The sequence below is a fragment of the Nuphar pumila genome, chromosome 14 (assembly GCF_984573655.1).
Source record: "Nuphar pumila chromosome 14, dmNupPumi1.hap1.1, whole genome shotgun sequence".
NCBI lineage: Eukaryota > Viridiplantae > Streptophyta > Magnoliopsida > Nymphaeales > Nymphaeaceae > Nuphar > Nuphar pumila.
The window spans coordinates 81,311,127-81,335,982 of NC_143262.1; the positions used below are offsets into that span (position 1 = coordinate 81,311,127).

The following is a 24,856-nucleotide window of genomic DNA, read 5'->3' on the forward strand; positions in this document are numbered from 1 at the left end:
ATGTGGACCATTATAAAATAAAAGTTACATAAAACTTCTGCCATTTTATCATAGCATGCTAGTAAAAAAAGGTAACTCCTGCAATTTTATTATAGCATGCTAGTGAAAAGAAGATAGCTTCTGCCATTTTACTATAGCATATTAGGGTACATTTGGAAGCTAGAAAAACTCTCATAGGAAAAAAAAATCCTATGAGAAGTTTTGATATGATAATTTTTCTAAAATGAAAAAATTTCACTTGTGTGTGTAGCATGAGAAAAATAAAATGATTTTTTTTTTTAAATGAGAGGGGAGGATGGTGGTGGTAGAGCTACTCTGGCATGGTTTTTTAGGAGGTGGGTGGTGGTGGTGGTGGTGGTGATGAAAAATCACTGTAGGATGGTGGTGGCGGTGAGATGGATGGTGGTGGTGGAGCTTCTCTGGCACGGTTTTCCGAGAGTTGGGTGATGGTAGTGAGATGGATGGTGAAAAATCATCGTGAGGAGGGCAGTTTTCTAGGAAGTGGGTGGTGGTGAGATAGATGGTGGTGACTTGGTAGGAAACATTCCTCCACCTCCCCCTAGAGGAATGTTTCCTATAAAAAAGTGTACTTTTTTAGAGAAACTCTCTCAAAGATAAATTTTCTCTCATTTGAAAGGGTCAGAAAAATCGTACGGATTTTTCACTTTGTATCACTTTTCCTACATCTTTCCCAATGCCAAATGTGCCCTTAGTGAAGTAAAGGTAGGTTTTCTGGTATTGTGGCAAAATCCTGTGCTTATTATAGCTCCATTGAGTGTTGTTACTCTTGAGCAGCATTAGATGATGTGAAGACTTCATTTAGGAACTTCTGTTATTTGGTGTAAGAATTAGAGGTTTGGAAATCTGAATAGTGATCTAAACAAATGATTGCTGAGAATCCCATTGAAACTTCGTTTCTCACCCCCTTTTCTCCTTGGAACTGCCTTTCTCATCCCCTTTTGAAAAGCTTGTGGTACTTGAGGGTTCATATGATGAGCTTTGCAATTGCAATTGCAAGAAATGGGTTTGGCAGGAACGCCACCTGAGCATTTCTGCAATATCATTAGACTTTTTTCATAACTTGGTTACCAGGAACTACAAATTTTGTTTATCTGTTCAAGATCGTAAACACATCTATCTCTTGAGCCACAGTGTGAATGACAGTGTTCATATTCTTTTGATGTCTAAAAATTTTTGAACTTCTCAAGTGATTGAAAACTATCTCAATGCTTTTTATAGGCATGATTTATCCAAGATAATGATATTGGAACTAATGTTTTCCCTGTATCTTACTTTATACTGCTTCTGCATTGTGGCCTTTTAGGCATTTTGTTTTCTGAGACTGCTGGGGAAGATTTTTCTAATTTTAGAAAGAATGTATTCCTTAGGTTTCATCATCTCAACAACTAGCTAATTCACAACAAAGAATAAACTGGAATATGTATAAATTCTAGCAAAATGCAGCCTATAGGAAGATTTTGTTCTCTTATTCAAATAAAGTTTCCCTGGGGCCTACAGCATTGAGGTTGAAGATGTCTTTGCACCATGTATTTAATGGCAACATGTGAACTGTTAGCACATCTGGATCTGAAATCCTTCCTGTGGATTTGGGGAGAGGAGACCATTAGCAGATCGTCGTTCTACTAGAAATATCCATCCAGTGGCCTGGATAAGATATATTTCATTGTCGTTTATGTTATCAAATTAAATTGAAGAAAGAGACAACAGAATCAGATTTGAATCTTCAATTTTGTTTTTGCTAGTCTGGAAGAGTTATAATGATTTTCCAATCGAGAGGGGATAGATGGTAGGTTTTTTGTTTGTATAGATATTATTGGTAATGGCAGGCATTACTTTTTCCATTCCATCATACCAGTAATCAGGTCAAAGTTTGCCATGCAAGGAATATTGCGTCATCCTGCTCTCCATTATAAGATCATCTTCATTATCTCTTTGACATCCACCCCAAAATGGCCATGCAATCATGGATGATAGAAAATGGCACATACCTATCCGAGCCCTCAAGAGGCATAGGTAAACATAGTGTATATGCTACATGACATGCTTATTTGAAATCTTCAGTAGCAATGTTGAACAGTTGCCGTGCTTTAATCTTTTGTTAATGGTGCTGATCTAATTGTAAACATATATTTTAGAAATTGTTATCATCTTTTTGTACGAAGACAGTTGTGCTTAAGATATTTCCTACTCTCTCTTTATCACAGGTTATTCAAGAATCTGATCCTTCACTAAGGCGATCTGATGAAGAACTTGCAATTTTGGATTCATATGCCGTTATTAAAGCGAATTTCGTAAGTACCATCTTGTATAGACTGTTATTGTTTACATTTTCTCATTTTTTTGTTTGACAAATTGAGGGATGTCAAAGAAAGTGCTGAGCTGCTGCCTGTTCTCGAAAATTAGGCTCCTCCCTTCAGCAATTTGTTTCAGCAAAGGGACCCATTATAGGTATCATAGGTTGTTTTGATTCATCTCATGGGTGGCAGCTGCCATATTGAGGTTTGCTGTTTCCCCTTGCATGGCAAATTGTTCCTCATTCACCGCAGCTTGGAGAATCCAGCTTACACCACCAGTCCATCCAGCACCTTCTCTTTCTTAAGATCAAACCATACAAAATGGTTAAGGGAAAAAAGGTTGGGTGCAGATTTCTAGCTTTACAAGACCTTCTCCGTGTCTTGGCATTAGACTCAAATTTTTAGGTTCTACCTAAATATTTCTACTATACGGAAACTTTCTTGTGTGATAACATTACAACATATAAAAAATACTAACTGATACATGCCAAATTTAAGGAATGAAGTAATTTCAAAATATCAACTAACCATGTGTGGCAGCTGCCATATTGAAGTTTGATGCTTCCCCTTGCATGGCGAATTATTTCTTGTTCACCACAGCTTCGATAATCCAGCTTACACTCTCTCTTAAGATCAAACCATGTGAAAAAGGTTAAGGGGAAAATGTTGGGTGCAGATTTCTAGCTTTACAAGGCTTTCTCCGTAACTTGGCATTAGATTCAAATTTTTAGGTTCTACCAAATATTTCTGCTATATAAAAACTTGCTTGTTTGATTACATTACCACATAAAAAAAAGAACTGAAACATGCCAAATTTAAGGAATGAAGTAATGTCAAAATTTTGACTAATGTTGTAATATGAACCATGGGTGGCAGCTGCCATATTAAACTTTGCTGCTTTCCCTTGCATGGCAAATTGTTTCTCATTCACACAGGTTGGTGAATCCAGCTTACACCACCAGTCCAATCAGCAGTTCTCTCTCTTAAGATCAAACCATGCGAACAGTTAAGGCGGAAAATGTTGGGTGCAGATTTCTAGCATTACAAGGCTTTCTCCGTGTCTTGGCATTAGATTCAAATTTTAGGTTCTATCCAAATATTTCAACTATACAAAAAAATGCTTGTTTGATTACATTACAACATAAAAAAAAACAACTGAAATGCCAAATTTAAGGAATGAAGTAATGTCACAATATTGACTAATGTTGCAATGTTAACCAAATGCACAGCTTGACTTTTATGATGGAAAAGAAACATGGAAAACTTTTAATTTCGAAGTGATTGAACCAACTAATTAGTGCTGCCTCTGTGGTAATAGTTATATTCACTGCATGTTGCGTATAGGACTCAACAAGCTAGCCTTTGATTTTTTTTGGTATCTTGTATTATTTACCACATAGTTTGAAGCATACTTATTGCAGGGTAAGAAGCATTGATTGTCAAGTCCTCCCATAATATTTCCACTAGAAATAGTGTTGGAATCATTGGCAGCATGATGGATATTTGGGTCTGTTGTGATATATGTATAACACTACTGTGTATTTTGATTGATTTTCTGATTTGTCTCCTTCAACCAACATTGACAATCTGCATCATGACTAGGACCTCCATTAGAATCCTCTTCAAAACCTCCTTGTCTTCTGTTATTCCTTCCACAGTTAACCTTACTATATAATTGGCTTATAAGTTAGTTACTGCTTTTGGTTAAAGAATAACTATATTTTCTTCTACAATTTCCAAATGTATTTCTTTCCTTGTCCTTCTCAAGCCACACTATTACTTAAAAAGAATACTTCTTGGCTTTTATTGTTAGTTTACACTTTCTTCTTTCTAGGAAATAATTCATGATGCAAAAGAGGACAGAAATCTACATATATAAGTAACGCTCCAAAATTTCAAACTTGCGAACTTTTCAGAAAACAGGCAAGAGACTAAAAAAAATCTCTTTCCTTAAGAGTTTGTTTATAGAATCAACGAAAGACTATTCTTTTATTAATTCAGAAGGCAAGCTGACAACTTTGGGCACGTTAGCTAAAAGAACCAAAACTCAGAAATTCGGATATCCCAAGGAAAATCCGTTACAAACCCAAAACGTCTAGGACGCAAGCTAAGAGCAGGAAGAAGAAGTCTTGAAGCCATCTTGTCATCGCGCCATCGCCCGTGGTGTACCTAAACATCGCATGTACCCATAGAATGGGTTAGTTTCGCGAAAAATTAGTAGGTGCACAAGAGAGACTACAAGAAACTGAATTAAGTACATTTAATTCAGTATGCTAAGCAGATTAAAGCAGATATGTAGTTAAACAGGTAAGCGGTGCAAGCAGGTAAGCGGTGCAAGCGGCTAAGCGGTGCAAGCTGGTAAGCGGTGCAAACGGGTAAGCGGTTCAAAGCAAGTAAGCAGCGCAACTGTCAAAACCTAACAAGACGATTCATTTGATCATAAGCTATGAACTACCACGCTACAAGCTTGTTCTCGTTCCTAGAACGGGGTCTTTACATTTAATCATTATCAGGACATCGTTTGTCGCTCTCACTATTTCTAACAAACTCTTATCCTGAACAACCTTAAACTATTCCCATCTCTCAAGGCCTTACGCGGCCACCTGTCACCGGTTATGACTCACCTATGGCGTCATACTTTCTCAGGAAAACCCACCCTTCCATAGAAGGTCCAAAACATGATCATGATCTAAAATCGCTAAAGATCTGATTCTCACATCAGGGTTCAACATGTAATCATGCTAAAACAGAAAGCCAAAACTATAGATTCATAAGTGGCTATCTCAAACAATCTCAGAAGATCATCATAACTCACCATAACTTTTTATGGTAAGCAAAAACACAAGTTCCACGTCGGATCACTCGGTCCAGGAAATATACGACCTCACAAGGAAATACCGCCCTAGAGGGTATACCTGGTCTTGGACGACACACTTCTTCACAGGAGTTCATCGTCTTTGCGGCTACCCGCTCTTGGATAGTGTACCTCCTCACAGAGATTCTACCGCTTTAGCCGGATTACCAGGTCTTGATCACCGCCCTAGATGGTATACCTGATCTTGGACCATACACTTCCTCACAGAAGTTCACCGTCTTTGCGGCTACCCGTTCGTGGACAGTGTACATCCTCATAGAGAATCTACCACTCTATCCGGTTACAAAAACTTGGAAATGTACAACCTCACAAGGAATTACCGCCCTAGATGGTATACCGGGTTGTGGACCATTTACTTCCTCACAGGAGTTCACCGTCTTTGCGGCTACTCGCTCTTGGACAATGTACATCCTCACAAAGAATCCTTTGGGAACCCAGTCCCCAACAAAAGCCATATCCAATGAAAACCATTGCGATACACACATCAACACATATGACCGCTCTCAGGGTCGATAGCCACTATTACAGTCAACAAGATCAACGCCGGATCACCTGGTCTGGGAAATGTATAACCTCACAAGGAATTTCGCCCTAGATGGTATACCTGTTCTTGTACCATACACTTCCTCACAGGAGTTCACCGTCTTTACGGCTACCCGTTCGTGGACAGTGTACATCCTCACAGATATTCTACCACTCTAGCCGGTTACCTGGTCTTGATCATACATGCCCTCGCAGATAATCCTCTGGAGATTAGGTCCTCAACAAATAACACACTCAGTGATACATGCATTAATACAATCGACTGCTCCGAACAATTGACCGCTCTTGGGGTCAGTAGCCATCAATATGGGCACAAGCATGTATATCAGCAATATGCATCGTATCACTCCACATATTAAAACAAAACACACAATCACCCATTCCTCTAATAAGGTTCCATGAACCATGAACATATTATCGCATACTTCCAACATTTCTTATCACGTGGCATAACAATCATATCACATAGAAGCATATAATCCTATGCATCGTATTATTGCCACAAGAAACATTACAATCCTCGAATAGGACCTCAAAGCATGCATAAACGACACATGAGAACACACAGATATGGCAATCCTGTTGATTCTATAGGCGAAGAGTAACTAACTCTATTTGACAGCCAAACAAAACAACTGAATAAGACAAGCACTCATAACAATGCTTGTAATACATACAATTACCATCAAATGGCTCAGTCCATCAACATTAATTAAATTAATCGTAAGGCATAAACCATTGCATCACAAGCCATTCATAAGCTATACATAATAAGCAATCATACAACAACAGTTATATCACAATATGTAAGCAGCTTATAAGACAAGCGGCCACATCAATCCTAGTTGCCACCAGTTTGTAGATTACGAGCTGTATGCAATCACATCAATCATAAGAGATGCAAGCCAACGTGCTACATTACAATAAGCACCAAACAGTTCGACCAAGGGGTAAAGCAAGTCACATGCTAATATGTAACAACTGGTATAATGCTATTATTATAAGCATTTAACTAGTATGAGAAGCTAGATGTTACTTAGCAAAGAACTGCGTAAGCAGTTTAACAAACTAGAGTAACGCCTCGACAGACGGGTACAACTCAACGAGTAGCATACTGAATTACCGAGCAAGTAAGCAATCGACCAGTGTGAACAAACTTTATGTTTCGATATTACTGGCCTGCGGGTACGTGCAGATATAACAACAACAACAACTACGCCTTCATCCCAAAACAATTGGGGTCGGCGATATGAACAAAAAAAAAATCAATTTGGGTCTTCCACATGAATCCTTCTCCTCCAATCATTTCTATCCAATGCCATGTCCTCGATGAGGTTCAAAGCATTCATATCCTTTCCTATCACCTCCATTCATGTCTTCCTAGGCCTACCCCGACCTCTTTTAACTAATATATTTTCCCATTTCTCCATCCTTCTAACTGGAGCATCATTAGGCCTTCGCCGAATATGTCCAAACCACCGTAAACGATTCTCTCTCATCTTATTTTCAATGGGTGCAACGCTTACCTTCTTTCGTATCTCCTCATTTCGAATCTTATCTTTTATTGTACTTCCACACATCTATCTCAGCATACGCATCTCAGCTACACTCATTTTTTGAATATGATGTCTCTTGGCAGCCCAACATTCTGTACCATATAGTAAAGCGAGCCTAATAGTCGTCCTATAAAACTTTTCCTTCAACCGCAATGGCATTCTACGATCGCACAACACTCCAGTTGCAAGTTCGGGCGTCTGTTATTCTATGCATTTTCAATAACCCGAATAGCTAATTGAGTCCGCTCCTAAAGGGACGACTTTAGCCGAGAGAGGATTCCCCAAAGGCAGGTAAGCAGTGCCACGGATGCATCCAACTTCTGCAGAAGTGTTGAGCTAACTATTGTAGCCCCTTTCCCGTAACTTCAATGACTGGGGAGGCCGGATCATTGCCCGTGGGGTGGTTGTTAACAACCTGTCCATTGGAGTTTTGTACCGCTATGTCCTCTCCCTTGACAGACAACAAGAAGCGAATGGGTGTGTTAGGGGTTGCTTAACTAATGACCCATTCTATGTTGTGGTCTTTAAACCACTCGAGCATCTTGCCTGTGAAGGCGAATGTGAGGTCATTTTATGTGATTACAGCATTGTGCATTTAGCACTGTTCGAGGTCGCACGGTCGTGTCATCCGATCATCGCAGTACTAGCGTGTAGTGCACGACTATAAGTACTCTAGGATGAAAGGGGTATAGCTCCTCAATAAGAGCCTCATCAGAAGTGTTTCACAAGGATGTAATGCTTCTCAAACTATACTTTGACATTCTTTGTCCTTTGAAACAACCAGCAGCTTGTGCCAACATTTGGCATGTGATTATCTCGAATCTCATCCGCTATCGGGGTATCTACATGCCTCACATGACTCGATACTGGCCTCGATAGACGGGATACGGGTTTCTCAACAGAACCAGCCAATCACCTCCTTCCAAATGCTTCGATTTGGGCAGTCTTTGATGCTTTTGCATAGCTCTCTAAAATCTCAAGTCAACTCTGCAGGACTGCGTACACGAAGAGCTAGGATCCTTGTGAGGTATCCCTCTCCTTAGACGAGGATGTATCGCTCGCTCCCGACTCAACTCTTGTCGCAAGAGGGAGAGCCGTAGATGTCTCTTACATCCTCCACGAGGATGCCTTAAAAGCGTATGCAATGAGCGAGAACCTGAGCGTCATCTGCAATAGCAAGACAGTAACAACACATATGCAAAAGCAAGAGCCTGGGCGCAAAGCGCGACGGCAAAGTAAAGACTGTGAGCAGGAGTGCAACGCAAAACCTTTGCGCAATGCGCGACGGCAAAGTAAAGACTGTAAGAAGGAGTGCAACGCAAAACCTTTGCGCAATGCGCGATGACAAAGTAAAGACTCATAGAAGGTAAAAGACACAACAGAAAGTAAAGGGCAAGGATCGCGAAACCGCGTCCTTGAGTTAAGTGCATACTCGTATATATATATATATATATATATATATTTATATATATATATTTGTATATATATATATATATATTTATTTAATGGTCGTTTTTAGTTAGTTGAACTTAATTCAATTGTCCAAGTCTTCCGTGCAATTTTCCCCTACCTCGGAGAGTTGCAAGCTTGCTGGTGTCTGCGGGTGTACACGATTGACGGCTCGGGTCGCGGAGCACGAGCGAGATCCGTCGTACTGGCTGCATAAGCGACAATCTTAGCACGCTAATACCAAAAATAGAAGGTTAGAGACACTGATGTCGTCCTGACGTGAAGGAAGGAGAGGCAAGGGCATCGTGCCTCTGCGCACCTACTATCAGCGCAAGAAGCAGGGGCAAGGGCTGCGAGCCCCTGCTGACCTGCTGTCAGCAAATTACAAGGAGGCAGGGGGTTGTATCCCTGCCCTCAGAAAGCGAGGGCAGGCAGGGCTGCGCCCCTGCCTGACAAAGTAGAAGAGAGGCAGGGGGCTTCGCCCTTGCCTGTCAAACATGCATGGAGGCAGGGGCTTGGCCCCTGCCTAATGAAATGCGAGCAGGCAGTGGGCGAAGCCCTTGCCTGATGCCAGGGAAGAACGAGGCGAGGGGGCTTGCTCTTGCCTGCCGAAAAACAATGGAGGCAGGGGCGATGCCCCTGCCTAAAGAGCGAAGAGGCACAGGGAGGGGGGATCGACCCCTCCCCTGCCAAAACAAAGAGCAGGGAAGGTAATGCAGGCCACGTCGGAGGAGGAGTGAAAACAGAAGCACACCGTGAATCGGTGTGGCTCCAACTCTTTATTAATATCAATAAGTTTCAATAATCAATGGGGAAACAACAAACAGTAAAGAAATGAAGGAAAACGGAATGCAAGTAATAAAGGAAGAAGCAAAAGTGCAGAAAAGAAAATGACGACTGAAGCTTTTCCAAACAGTCTACCCACACAACCCTAGGCGTGAGCATTTTAAAGGCTATTTACTGGACCCGGGTCGTGGGTCCAGACTTGGGTCCGAACCGCGATCCGGGTCAACTTCCATCTGCTGCTGGTTCTGGGACGTGTGAACTCCACCACGCCTGGAGTAGGTGCGCAGGGGTACCTCCCTGCGTCGTGGCTCCGTCCCTGCAAGTGGGTCATACACGCGAAGCCGCTCATCTGTCCTTTGTGGCGGATCGGGTGGCACGCTGGGCCCAATCGGGTCCTGCTCTGCATCAGAGGGGCTCGACCCCCTCCCCTGCCATAACAAGAAGCAGGGAGGGGGGCCAACCCCCTCCCCTGCCGTAATGGGGAGCAGGGAGGGGGCTCAGCCCCTCCCCTGCCGTAACAAGAAACAGGGAGGGGGCTTAGCCCCCCCCCCCTCCCCTACCTACAAGGGTGCAGGGAGGAGTTGGGCCCCTCCCCTGCAACAAGAGGGTACCGGGAGGGGCTCGGCCCCTCCTTTACCAACCACGGCGCAGGGAGGGGCTCCACCCCTCCCTTGCTAAAAGGAGTCGCAGGAAGGGGGCTTTGCCCCTCCCCTGTGATTTAGGGCAGCAGGGAGGCATCTCGGCCACCCTCCCTGCGCAACGAAAAGGTGAGGGAGAAAGAGAAACGAGAGGGGAAAAGTAGAAAAAGAGGGGAGAAGAGGCGTACCTGTGGGTCGCCGGAAGGAAGGGGGTCACCGATGAAGCTCCGGTCGGTCGATGATCTGAAAGGAGGTCGCGGGTGGTGGCGGGCTGACAGTGGTCTCCGGCGAATCGAGGAAGACGAGAGAGTCGGTGAGGGAGAGAGAGTCGAGTGAGCGAGAGAGTAAGTGAGTCAAGAGGGACAGTGAAAAGGGTAGAGGGGAAGGAGGTTTCGAGAAACCTCCCCCCTTTGCCTCGTTGTCTCTCAAAGGCACGAGAGGCGTGTTAAATTACGTATATATACATATACTTATATATATATATATATACATACGTATATATATATATAAGTATATATATACATATATGTATATATATACATATTTCTTTTTTTGTTTTCTTATTCTCCAAATACCCAATAGGGGTATTTTGGTAAATCCCCATGTAAACTCTTCCCTTTCCTTTTTCTCTTCCTTTTTTACTTTTTCTTTTTTCTTTTCTTTTTTTCTTTTGCTTTTTGTAAGACCACAAGGGGCCCCACCCTTCTTGTCGTTGGGGCCTCAACGGTCATATTTATGACCGTTGGGGCTCCCATCGACTAGATGGGAGCCCCCTTGTGGTCCCTTCTTCTTGGCTTCCTCCTCTATAAATAGAGGAGGCTTTCTCTTGTAATTGTATTGGGTTTTTTACCCTCTTCTTTCTTTCTTCAATAATATCCAACTTATGACTTTAAGTCATTTTTCCTTTAGTATGTTTTTTGTATACACTTCTAGTGTTTGTGTTCTTGGCTCTTGTGATCACTCTTAAGAAGTGGTTTGCTTTATTGGTGCTTCCACCCCTCATCATTACATGGTATCAGAGCAAGGTTGGTGATCGGGCTTGTCTTTTTTTTTTTTCTTGGGACGTGTGCCTCTCAAGCTTTAGAAGGAAGAAAGACTATTCGGTACCTATGGAACACGATTCTAAAGTTGAACTTTCTTTTAAGCTCAATGGATCCAATTACCTTATGTGGGCATCTGCTATGGAAAATCATCTAAGGGGTAAGAAACTTTGGGGTTTTGTTATGGGAACTACTCCCAAACCCTCTCTTGTTCTCACTAAAATTGAAAATGGGGTTGAAAAAGCTTTAGATGGCGATGAGCGCATCAAAGCTATCAATGACCATCAATCCAAAGTTGAGGATTGGGAAAGTAACCTTGCTAAAATTTTGGCATGGTTTATGAACAATGTGGACCTCAAAAATTGTGCCAACATTGCTAAATTTAGAAGAGCCAATGAAGCATGGTTCTTTCTTAAGGGTATGTATACCCAAAAGGATCTTGCTAGACAATTTTTTTGTTAAGAAAAAATTTGTTCCACTAGACAAGCGGATATGAGTGTCCGTGACTACTTTAGCTCTTTAACCCCTCTTTGGGATGAGCTTGTTCTTCTTGAGCCCAAATGGGTAGCTTCGGAAGATATTGAGTTAAGAAGAGAACAAATTGAAAAAAAACATTTTTTCCAATTTTTCCATGGTCTTCGACCGAAATTTGAACAAGTTAGGGCATCCCTTCTCCATAGAAGTAAAGCCTTACCCATTGAGGATGCCCTTGCCGAAGTATGCCAAGAAGAAACTCGACTTGGCCTAAGTATTAAGAGTGATGAAGTTTTGACAGTTACTAGGCCCGGATCAAATGTAAAAGCATATAGACCTCCCCACTTTAACAAAACTAATGGATCTAGAAAGGGAGTGATTTGTCACTATTGTAATGAACCGGGACACATTAGACCAGTTTGCCCAAAGCTTAAGGGAAAAGTGACCGCGGTTGGAGAAAATTCTCCAAAGAAGGAAGAAGAAAGTGTCAAAGAGGGAGATATCAAAGAAACTCTTAATAATATCTCTGAAGTTCTCCAACATCTTCTCAAGACTTCTTCATCTTCAACATCCGGAGCCGTTATCGCCTATTCTTCATCACCTCTAGGTATGTGGATACTAGACTCCGGTGCTTCTTTTCATATGACATCTCATAAAAACTCTCTTTCTAATGTTTTTTTCGAACCCATATCTTCTTATGTTTCAACGGCCGATGGGACATCTTTAAAAATTGAAAGCATTGGAACACTTGATTTTAAAACTTCTCAAAACTTTTTCGTTCCTAAAGTGAGAGTCGTTCCAAAAATTAATCTAAATCTTTTTTCCGTTTCCCAAATCACCGATCATGGATGCCAAGTCTCTTTCTCACCTAAAGATTGCACCGTGCAGGATCTCCAGTCAGGGAAGCTGATTGGGCAAGGTCATAGAAGGGGTGATCTTTATTTTATGTACTTTTTGACTCTTCCACCAAAGTCATTTTATAATCTTATAAAGGACAAAAGTATTGGCATTTGGCATGAGAGACTTGGTCATCCAAATTTTGTAAAGATGTCTCTTTTCCTTTTTTGAACAATACTTGTAAAGACAATCACATAACTTGTAAAGATTGCATTTTTGGGAAATCTAAAGCTATTCCATTCCCTCAAAGAAATTATTTCACCACTCGACCTTTTGAACTTATTCATTCCGATGTATGGGGACCTTCCCCTATTTTATCCAAAGGAGGTTTTTCGTACTATGTGGTCTTTATTGATGACTTCACTCGATTTACATGGATTTACTTCTTAAGTCGCAAAACCGAAGTTTTCTCCTTCTTTAAAGAATTTCATGCAATGGTTAAAAATCAAATTTTAGGAAATCTATCAATTCTTAGATCCGATTCGGGAGGCGAATACATATCCAATGAATTTCAAATCTATTTGAAAGAAAATGGAATTTGCCATCAACGTTCTTGTCCAAACACTCCGCAACAAAATGGTTTTGCGGAAATGAAGCATAGACACATAATAGAAACCACAAGAACTTTATTAATTTCAAAAAATATTCCAAAATCCTTTTGGGCCGAAGCGGTTCTAACCTCAACATATCTTATCAATAGAACCCCTTCATCTTCTTTGAAAAATCTTTCTCCATTTGGGAAACTTTACAATATGTCTCCCGATTATAAAAGACTAAGAATTTTCGAATGTAAATGCTTTGTTAGACTCACAAAAGTGATAAACTTTCTTCTAGGGCAATTGAATGCATTTTCTTAAGATATGTCGAAAAACAAAAAGGTTATCGATGTTTTGACATATTCAAAAACAAACTTTATATCTCAAAAGATGTCACATTCTTAGAAGAAGAAAGTGATTTTTCGCATAAACCAAATGAAAATATTGATTATTCTTTTTTATTTGACTTGTTACCTCAAGAAAACGTCATAGATGGTCATGTTGAATCTAGTGAATCTTTCATAGAGGATCATTTTGAACCTCCAAATGATGACCAAAGTTTAGAAGAAAATGTACCAAGACAAACACAAGTCTACTCTAGAAGGAATGAAAGTAATCCACCTTGTGCCCTTGAAATTTTTTCTTAAAATGAGTCGATTAAAGAATCCTCTCAACGAAGATCAAATCGTATTTCTAAAGTACCAAATAGATTTGTATCTTATGATTCTTTTTCTCCAAATTTTCGAGCATGTCTGCTAGCTCTTCACTCATTTCATGAACCATCTCATTATAATGATGCTAAACAATATGCTCATTGGAATAAAACAATGGGACTGAAACTTAATGCACTTAAAAGGGCACAAACTTGAGAGATCATTGATCCACCTAATGGCAAGAAACCCATTGGATGTAGATGGGTTTTTAAAGTAAAAACTAAGAGTGATGGCTCATTAGAAAGATATAAGGCTAGGTTAGTGGCCAAAGGATATGCCCAAGAGTATGGGGTAGATTATGATGAAACTTTTGCCCCAGTTGCTCGAATGACTAGTGTTCGAGCTCTTATTTCAATAGCCTTTATTAAAAACTGGCCAATTTTTTAACTTGATGTCAAAAATGTCTTTTTAAATGGAAATTTAAATGAAGAAGTTTATATGGAACCACCTCCGGGTATGAATTTAAATGGTAAAATTTTAAAATTAAAAAAGGCCTTATATGGACTTAAACAAGCTCCTAAAGCTTGGTATGACAAGTTTAGTAATGTATTAATCAATTTAGGATTTACTTCTTGTTATACTAACACTACTCTTTTTGTTAAGAAGACAGGTGATATCATTGTTATTCTTCTGTTGTATGTTGATGATATGATCATCACTGAGAGTGACAAAAAGGGGGTAAATGATGTGAAGTCTATGTTAAAAGAAACTTTTGATATGTCTGACCTTGGATTCTTGAGATATTTTTTAGGAATTGAAGTGGCTTACTCCTCGCGAGGATACATCATATCTCAAATGAAATTAGCTGCAGACATCTGTACCAAGTCAGGAATATCTGATGAAAAGAAAGTTGAGACTCTCGAAGTCATCAATGCAAAACTGAGACTTGAGCATAGTGTTCTTCTTGAGGATCCAACCCCCTACCGTCAATTAATTGGATCTCTCACCTATTTATCCATCACCTGTCCATATATAGCTCATGTGGTTCATGCTGCAAGCCAGTTTTAGCATGCACCTACTACAGTTCATATGGCGGCCGTAATGAGAATTGTGCGATACATCAAAAATACCATCTCCAAGGGACTCTTCTTATCATCTTCCTCATCTCTTGAATTAACTGCTTTTACTGATGCTGACTGGGGAAGAAATCCCAATGATCGTATCTCAACTACTGGTCTTTACGTTTTTTTAGGTGAATCTCTCATTCCGTGGAGATGCAAGAAGCAGCAGAAGGTCTTACTATCATCCACTGAAGTTGAATATCTGGCCATGGCAATGACAACTATGGAAATCATATGACTCAGAAGTCTCCTTGGTGACATGGGCGTTCTCATTTCCTCTCCCACCAAGCTTTGCTGTGATAACAAAAGTGCGATATACATTGCAAGCAATCATACTTTTCACGAGCGGACCAAGCATATCGAAATGGATTGCCATTATGTTCGAAACGAATACCTCAGAGGAACTATCACATTGTCATATGTTACTTCAGAATATCAACTGGCTGACTTCTTCACCAAAGCGCTCCCAACTCCACGATTTATGTTTCTTCTTAGCAAACTTTCAGTCTTCTCCCCGTAAAGTTTGAGGGGGCATGTTAAATTATGTATATATAAATATATATATATATATATATATATATATATATATATATATATATACATATACTTATATATATACATACGTATATATATAAGTATATATATACATATATGTATATATATACATATTTCTTTTTTTGTTTTCTTATTCTCCAAATACCCAATAGGGGTATTTTGGTAAATCCTTATGTAAACTATTCCCTTTCCTTTTTCTCTTCCTTTTTTACCTTTTCTTTTTTCTTTTCTTTTTTTCTTTTGCTTTTTGTAAGACCACAAGGGGCCCCACCCTTCTTGTCGTTGGGGCCCCAACGGTCATATTTATGATCGTTGGGGCTCCCAACGACTAGATGGGAGCCCCCTTGTGGTCCCTTCTTCTTGGCTTCCTCCTCTATAAATAGAGGAGGCTTTCTCTTGTAATTGTATTGGGTTTTTTACCCTCTTCTTTCTTTCTTCAATAATATCCAACTTATGACTTTAAGTCATTTTTTCTTTAGTGTGTTTTTTGTATACACTTCTAGTGTTTGTGTTCTTGGCTCTTGTGATCACTCTTAAGAAGTGGTTTGCTTTATTGGTGCTTCCACCCCTCATCATTACAAGGCGGTGCCTCAGGCTGGGTCCGGGTCAGGTCCGGGTCCGGATCCGACCTGAATCCAAAGATTTTTTTTTATTGTTACATATAGTGCGTTGAGGTTTGGTTGTGACACTTGTTAACAAAACTTTAATATACCTTCCTAATCCATGAAAGCATAGTATACTTTATCAAAATGGGTCACTGTTACAACCCTGCCTATATGTCGAGGGTCTAAATATGTATCTAGCTCATAATGTTATGTGTATTGGGTTTGGGATTCTTTGAATTCAATGTAGTCAGGTAAAGGTCCAAGTAGGGTGATGGATCGAGCAGTCATAGGATCCAAACTGTTTACTTGAAGGTTGTCTCAATAAATAGCTCCATTGTAAAGAGAAAGATCATTGATTGTTACAAGAATTCATCCTTTTGTATGTTATGAGGCCTTCTCGTTCAAGTGAAGCAAACCCTTTTTTTCCTCACCTCTCTTCTTCCCACATTTCTCTTTTTTCTCTTTACTCTTGTTAGGACTAAGTGCTTTGCTAGGGTTGAACAATTGGTATCAAAGCGATGATGATCAAAGACCGGCGAGTGTTCATCGATACACTTCACGAGAGTTGATTTCACGATCATGCACAATGATCGTGGAGGTAATCATGGCTACATCAATTTCGAGCATCGATAAAGTCGACACCCTCTTTGATAGCCTCTATAGCTACATGAAGGTTGCCTTGCCTAGGGGGTTAAATCTTGGGAGACTATGAGCTTAAATGACATCGATTTTGCCTTGCAAGAGATGGAATGCTCGATTTGTGGATTAGGAATTCTGGAGATTGACATCTTCTTTGAATGCCTCGTTCTCTTGGTAATAGAGTCTGCCCACTATACACAGCTCATACGCAAGCTACAGCGACTCAGCCCATGGAGGCCTTGAACCCCTAGGCTTGGCTCAGCTACTATGATGTAATTTGTGTTTATTTTACTTGCATTTCAAATGCATATGGTCTAATAAGGGTGTATGCAGGTTCTTGAGTTAGGAAGGAGTTATAATGAAATATGCGGAAATATAAAACAAGGGCCTCTAAGGGTTTACAAGATCACAAACACAAAGTGCACATGCATAAGTCCACTATGGGACAATACAAGAGCCAACAATGGCAACAACAAAAAAGTAAAAAATATATCTTTATTGAATAAATGCTTGAGCAAAAAGCATTAACAAAGTGAGGGACAAGAGATCTCTTTAAATGCATATCAAAGAAGAAGAGGGAGCTCCCTAAGGAGTCGTTGGGAGCTCCCAACGGTCATAAATATGACCGTTGGGCTCCCAATGACTCTATGGTCTAAAAAGACCATAGAGCCCTTGCCCCTTTTACATAAAGACAAACAGAAAAAATAAAATATAAAAATACAAAAAACTGTCCCTAGTTGACTGTACTTATTACAAATGAAAAAGATGAAAATGCCCCTGATGGTCAATAGAATTTATATATATATATATATATACATATTTTAACGGGAGCATGCATACATAGGACACATCCACTATATCCACTTGTGGGTCTATAAATACATGAGTTGGTGCCAAAATTAGTATGATTAAAAAATCAAAATTTTCTCTCAACTCTCTCTCTCTCATCTCTCCTCTCTCACTTCTCTCATTGGGAGATCTGTTCATTATAGATCTGGGCTAGCTGAGGTAGTCTCACTAGAGGATTGTTCTTAGATCGTGTTCCACGCCTAGAACAGTCCATCGGCTGAACCGCATCAACTTTCTGGCATGAACTCCGTCCAAGTCATCTTCCTTTGATCGTGATTCACCTTGGAAAGGTTCGGATAGGCTCCGAAAAGTGTGGGAGCGCTTCTGGAGATTGCTCAACTCAGATGTACACTCAGTTTGGGAGAATTAAACTAGCTGAGTGAAGACTGGATAGCTATAGTGGTTGATCTATGTTTTTCCGGCAGATCTGATTAAAATCAGGCCAAAATCCCTTCAATTTCGGTGGATTCTTGCTGAGATTAGTTAGATCTAACTCTTCACGAGTAGATTTGAGTGTGCTCACTGGAAATTCACGCAAAATGGGCTTGAATCGAGTGATTCAAGTCATTCTCCGGCTCTTTGCTCGTTCAGTTTGATTTTTCCAGCGGCTGATCTGTAGATCTGCAAATTCTGGCCAATTCCAGCGATCTACCGCGTGAAAATTGATGATCAATGCCTCTAGGTACAATCTGGAGCTTTGCATAGCTGGAGTAGGGTTGAGGATCCTGGAATAGTGCAATTTTTGGTGACTCTCTGGCAGAATTCTGTATTCTTTCGCTGCTCTGCTACAGAAGAATTTTCGGTGACTTGCATGGACAATTCCGGTGAATTCGGGAGGAGTTTGGACATGTGCTTCGGGTTGTGATGTGCTTGATGTGTGTATTTTGAACGAGTGTGGGAGTTATCAGATTTTACCGGAATCCGGCGTGAAGGAGGATTTTTTGGTGATATGTCAGGAACTCTGCTCTGTACAGTGTACAGTGAGTTTTCTGGCACTTCCGAGGACAATTACGCACAATCCGTGCATTATCCGACGAGTGCATGCTAGTGGGAGTTCCTTGGGATGTCTGGAGTGTGCGTATGGGTTGCGCTTGATCAGAGGTGTTGTGGTTGAAGTGCTAGCTTAGCATTTTCTGGCACCGGTCAGAATTGTTTTGTTTCTGCAGAGTGCACACTCATATTTTTCGGCATACTTTGCGGCCTTGTATCTCGGTGTCCATGTCGAGTCTATGAGTAATTTTTGGTGTGTGTGTGTTCTCGGTATATCAGAGATTATATCTGTAAAGTTTGAGGCTCAGACTCGTATTTTGTATTTTGTAACATTGCAAAGTTGTCTCCAGAAACAAGGCTGTAATATGTTGACAGAACACTTGTAGAGTTCGCCAAGTGTAGTTCGCCAAGTGTTTGATCTTTGTACTTTTGAGCCATTTTGAGTTGTAATGAGAATATATGCAGCTCAGTTGAGTTGGAAAGTGTCTGTATGAGTGTCTTTGAAGGGGAATTGAGGATTTTGAAGAACTTGAAGGGACAAACTCCAAGGAAAAACCAAGTTAAGACAATTTGAACTTGAAGCTACCTACTTGGAGTCCAATCGGGTTGCATACTCTTTTGAGAGTCACATTGAGTATATTTTGGGAGATCCTAGTTAGGGCCTGTCAGTTGGTGTTTGAAATTGCAAACTACAATGTGGATCTGGATCCTTTGATTGCCCGATCCATCACCCTACTTGGACATCTGCCCAAATACATTGAATTCTCCCAAACTCAACATCCTATTAAAATATGGGCCATATACATATCCAGACCCTCCACTATTGCTGACCATTGTAGATTAATCACATGTGCCTTTGATTTTAGTCATCTATTCTGAAACAAACTCGTTTTCCTTTTGCAGTTCAAAAAAAACTTTTATCATGTGCATCACATTAGCTTGGGAGATGTGTATAAAATTTAAATGATTTTTGTTAGTAAGTCTGCAGTATTAGATATTTCAATAACCTATGCCAGAATTTCCTTTCAAAGGCTGCAATAATCTACCCAACCAACGGTTGGTCCTTAAGAGTCTAATCTTATATGCTGGATGTTGAGTCGTAGTTCTCTTCATGGCTTCTTCTGTAGTCATCTTATTCTTGATTAGTGTTTCAGGCAGTGTTGTGAGAGGCGTACGCCTCAGAGGCGAAGCGCAGGCTCAACGCCTCGCTTCGCCTCATCGCATTTACAACCTTGCTTGAGAGTCTCACGTTGTGAGAGGCGTACGCCTCAAAGGCGAAGCGCAGGCTCAACGCCTCGCTTCGCCTTATCGCATTTAACAACCTTGGTTTCAGGTGGTGGAGTCCCATTTAAACGACTTGGGAGTTTCATTAAATATATCAAATGTAAACAACTATGGTTCCTTTCCATACCATGAAGATTCAAAGGGTTAATTAACATTGGAAACATGATATTAGAAGAATAACAAATGGATGAAATAACTTGCTGAACAACAAAGAGATATTGTTCTGAAATCTCGATGTCAACAATGTTAAGACTAATCTTAGAAGTTTAGCCTGTTGAGAAAGAGAAGGAAAGGAGGAGAAAAGGAGAATCCGGAAAAATAACAGAAGAAGAAAGGAATAAAGAGAAGACTATGTAACATGGGTACTTCTTGGATGCCCCCATGCCCGTGTCTACAGTCTACATGGTACCACACAGGTGTGAGTGCTGGTATGTTCAGGTACAGGTCAAACCAGTTTTCAGTCAGGAGCTGACCTGTTTTCCTGTTTTAGAAGCAGTCAATGTTTGATCAAACATGATGGCTCATTCTTATTCATTTTTGAGATGCATAAAGGTCATTTTCAGCCATTCTTCTATGGTTATGTGTGTGTGTGTGGATATGGTGTCTGTGTGTGTGTGTGTGTGTGTGTGTGTGTGTGTGTGTGTGTGTGTGTGTGAGAGAGAGAGAGAGAGAGATGAAATGACAAAGCAAGAATGAGGATATGGAGAAATCAGGATGAAGAAGAAAGAGAAAGAAGGAAACAATAAAACACGATATATTGATGAGAAAAGGATGGAAAAAATAGGATAGAACAAGTCTAGTCTTAAGAAATGAATTGAGTTAGAAAGATCAAGAAGCTCAAACGTGAATATCATTCTCAAATTTTCTAGCTCTGATCCCATGAAAAATCTAGGTGAATAATGATGAACCATGAGCATCAGACAAATGGTGAAGAGAATCACTTGTGATCCCTGATCTTGTCCAATAGTAAAGGGCTTTGTCCGTTAATTTTACTAATAATAATGTAAACAGTTAGGCAAGCATCAGACCCAATGTGAGAACTCTTGTTATAGTCACCAAAAAATTGTCTTTGGTTGTTGGAAGAAGTAAAATGTGATATTTGCAGTGGACACATTGAATAGATTTGACATTTTCTTTACCATTTCCATTCTTGCTACCTTTTCAGTCAATAGCTTTCAGCTTTCATGCGTGATTTTAGGATAAATTTTTTTCTGATTTTCAAGCTTCATGTTCATCTGACTTCTAGTTGTATGATGTTATACATGCATTCTACATTCTTAGGTTATAAAGTCACAGCGATTTAGAGCTCATGCGGAACCAGCTTCTCTTCCTGCAAGTGATATTTCTGCTTATTTTCAACAGTGCCCCCAATGTGGTAATTACAATATCATTAGCACTATGTCCCTGGAATCCAAGTTTTCTTGTCATCAAGATTAACAATTTTGAGTGTCTTTGCTGCCAATTGAATGCAGCGGACAAGTTCTATATATATGTTTTTATTATGTTGTTTACGTTGACAAGTAGAGAAAATTTTCAAATTTTGTAAGATCTTAGGGCATGTTTGCAATGTCGTGTCAGTCTAATTTCTCAAGATACTGTGATTGTAAATTAGAATCACAACACTTTCTCAAGGTTAGTGAAACATGAAAATAAGTACAAGTTACAATTGTGATTGTGAGCTGTGATTGTTTTTGCCTTGAATCTTGTGAAAGTTGGTCACAAGATTGACCTTCTTATCAACAAACAACTTTTATTCTCTCAGCTTGATTGTTCATCACCACCTCTAACCAAAGCAAACATGCCCTCAATCTTAAATACCAACTCCTAGGGCCACATTTGCTTTGGTCACAGGTGGCATAAGCCATCACACTTGAGAAAGTCGCAGGTTCGGTCCTGTGACCAAACTTTCTCAAGTTTCAAGGGAGGAGCATTATCAAGTGAGAAATACACATGCATGCACACACACAAATTTCCAACCATAGATATTATTGAATCTAGTGACTGCGCCAATACTAGAGGTGTAACGATCCCAACTAATCCTTGTAAAAATAGTGATTTTTTTTTAAAACAAATGCGAAAACAAAACCTAAGGATTCGAGGTCTCACAAATTTAATATATACTAAACCACAACAGATAGTGCATTGAATCAACGAAGAATAATTAACTTTATTAATCAATTGAATAAATGTCATATAAGCTAAAATAATAGAAAATTATCTATGTTAAGGAGCCACTCTATCAAAGAACCCAAAACTAGTCACTGGACTCACAGTCTCCAGCTAGCAAGTCGCCCCATCACTGAGCACCCGGTCCTATAAAACAGTTTTTTAAAACAGGTAAGAACTAAATTCCTTTGTACAAATTCCTTTAAAAATTCAAATAGAAAAGAAATAACATAAACCAAATTTATGCATAATTTTAGAGGAATATTACAAGTTTCATAATCAACTTACCATTCAAGCATTTAAACAAGTATCATGCAATAACAATCATCATGCGAAGCAAAATAAGCATGAATGTATGAACTAATGTTGAACCGTAAATATGCATGATTCAATGTATATACATGAATAACTTATTAAGTTATTTATCAGAGTTACTTTTGCATGCATATCCTTATTAATTGCACACAAATATAGTTTTCATTTTCCTTTAAACTTGCGAATACTTAAAACAGACACAACATTCTCGAAGTCCAAGTTAGGTTCCCAGTTGTAGCTTAACACACAATTTTTATTTTATTAGCAGGTTCCACACTTGTTCCTCGACCGATATCAGAAATCCTCACCTTCCACCAGAACATTAGGAATCTTCACCTACTGCTGGGACATTAATGGAAATTCACAACCATTGACGCTACTTTTTTGGTATATCAATAACTATATTTGAGTCAACAACACTACCCTTAGGCAAAGTGGTTGAATCTCCCTAAAATCGTGGTCGAGAGTTGGACTACCATATTGGGTTCAGGGGTACAATTGCACACAGAGTTTTAGTATCCTCGCAGTTTTTCCAAAGTCGTCATCCAAGATTCTCACACAGTGGAAAGGACATCAAGGAAGAGATTAATTACACTGTTTGGTCTCTTTTACCATTTTAAATAAATTTCAAGTTATTTACACAAGAACCGTTTTGCAAATCCATATGCAAAACTATTCTCAGGCCCTGACCCGCTACATTTTTAATAATGCAATTAATTTTTGGAAAACCAATAATTTTCATAAATAAATTCTGCAATGCATAAATTAAAATCAACAACATTTGAGCAACACCTGCTCCTGACCCACACGGCGGCAGTGGTTCACATCTAACCACAAAAGCATCTCAAAGTGATTTATGTATCTATTATAAAATTTTAGTGAACACGCAATACACTTTATTTCAAAACATATCCACAATGCACATTAAATCACATCACATGAATGCACATGAAGCCAATTGCATACGCATGCGAAGAGATGCTTACGATACACATTATCATGATCCCTTTCATGCATAAACACCCAAACATGCACATGATCATATTTGTGCAAACATTAAAATAACTTGAGAATTTTCATGCATATGATATGCACATTTGCAACATAGTAATTGAATGCATAAACATGAACAATCAAATCCAAAACATATATCACCCTGCAGTTCACATGAATGCAGGTTTGAACATGACCAAACTGTTCAGAAACAACATACTTGGCACAATAGAAAATTTGATCAAATTGCATATCAAACTCATTGGCAAAACTGATTAGAGTGCTCATGCACACGTTCTATCAAATCTGATCAGATTGCACATAATGCACCATTCGACAATCTGATCAGATTACACATGCGAAATCAGTGTCAAATCCGATCAGATTGCATGTACACAAAAATGCCCAAATCTAATCAGATTGTACACTGCACCCATATCGGCAAAATCTGGTATTTTTTTTCAAAGCATAATCCCGCTCAACATAATGTGCACAACAACATGCTGTCGGCAGGATGTTGCTGCTCCAGAAATACGCACAGCAACATGCTGTGAACAACGAGTTAGTTCTGCACAATTGTGCACCACTGTGCTGCCCAAACAACTCATAAAAACCCATCCATATGCAGCCGATAACAGTCCGGAACTTTATCAAAAATTCAGAATTGCTGTTAGTCAAATAAAGAAATATATATACAAGTCCAATGACAGTTAACATATCTGCATAAGATCATATTTGATGACTATCAACATAACACCATCAAAACAGTTTTGATGTCCAACAACATAACATCATTAAAACAGTGCAAAATCAGCCTGCTAACAGTCATTATAAAGTCAGATTTGATAACAAGAATCATAGCTTATGACAGTCAATACAGTACATGAAAATCCGATTTTATAACCATCAACAAATTCAGCATGTTCATGAATTTGATGACAGTCTTCAAACTGACATGTAAACATGTTTGATAACAGTCCATAAGAATCCTTGTAACCAAATTTGATATCAATAAATACAATAACATAAATTAGAGTTTATAACAGCCCACCAAAAACACTTGTAATCAATTTTGATATTAGTTAATACAATGACAAAAATCAGATTTGATGATAGCCCACCAAAAACACTTGTAATCAAATATGATATCAGTCAATGTATTGACTGCAGAAATCAGATTTGATGACAGCCCACCAAAATCACTTGTAATCAAACCTGATATCAGTCAATACATTGACCGAAATCAGATTTGATGACAACCCACCAAAATAACAGGTAGGCAAAACGGCATACCATTATCAAAAATACATAATCAGTTTTAATAATCATCATAATATATATATATATATATACAACAAGTTTGATCAGCCTGCACTATCATGGCATGTCTGACCAGACTGCACCCACACAGGGTTCCGATCTGATCATATTGCACCCCTGCGCCTGACAGCAGTCTGATAAGATTGCTCCAGCAGTACATCAGCGATCTGGTCAATTGCTGTCAGCAACATAAACATATAGGTAAAACTGATCCAGTCTATGCATATCTACTTTATTTTGAAGATGAACAATAAAAT

At 39.4% G+C, this 24,856-nt stretch overlaps 1 protein-coding gene across 2 annotated transcripts in view; it reads left to right on the forward strand.

Annotated features, from left to right (window-relative positions):
• LOC149817103 (RING/U-box superfamily protein) overlaps positions 1–24,856 on the forward strand; it is a 139,172-nt gene that overhangs the window by 47,888 nt on the left and 66,428 nt on the right. For both annotated transcript variants that reach the window (XM_089988110.1, XM_089988111.1), the window contains exons 7-8: positions 2,226–2,312; positions 21,087–21,180. In XM_089988110.1, the coding sequence (XP_089844236.1) occupies positions 2,226–2,312; positions 21,087–21,180 (181 nt within the window). The remainder of the gene's footprint in view (positions 1–2,225; positions 2,313–21,086; positions 21,181–24,856) is intronic.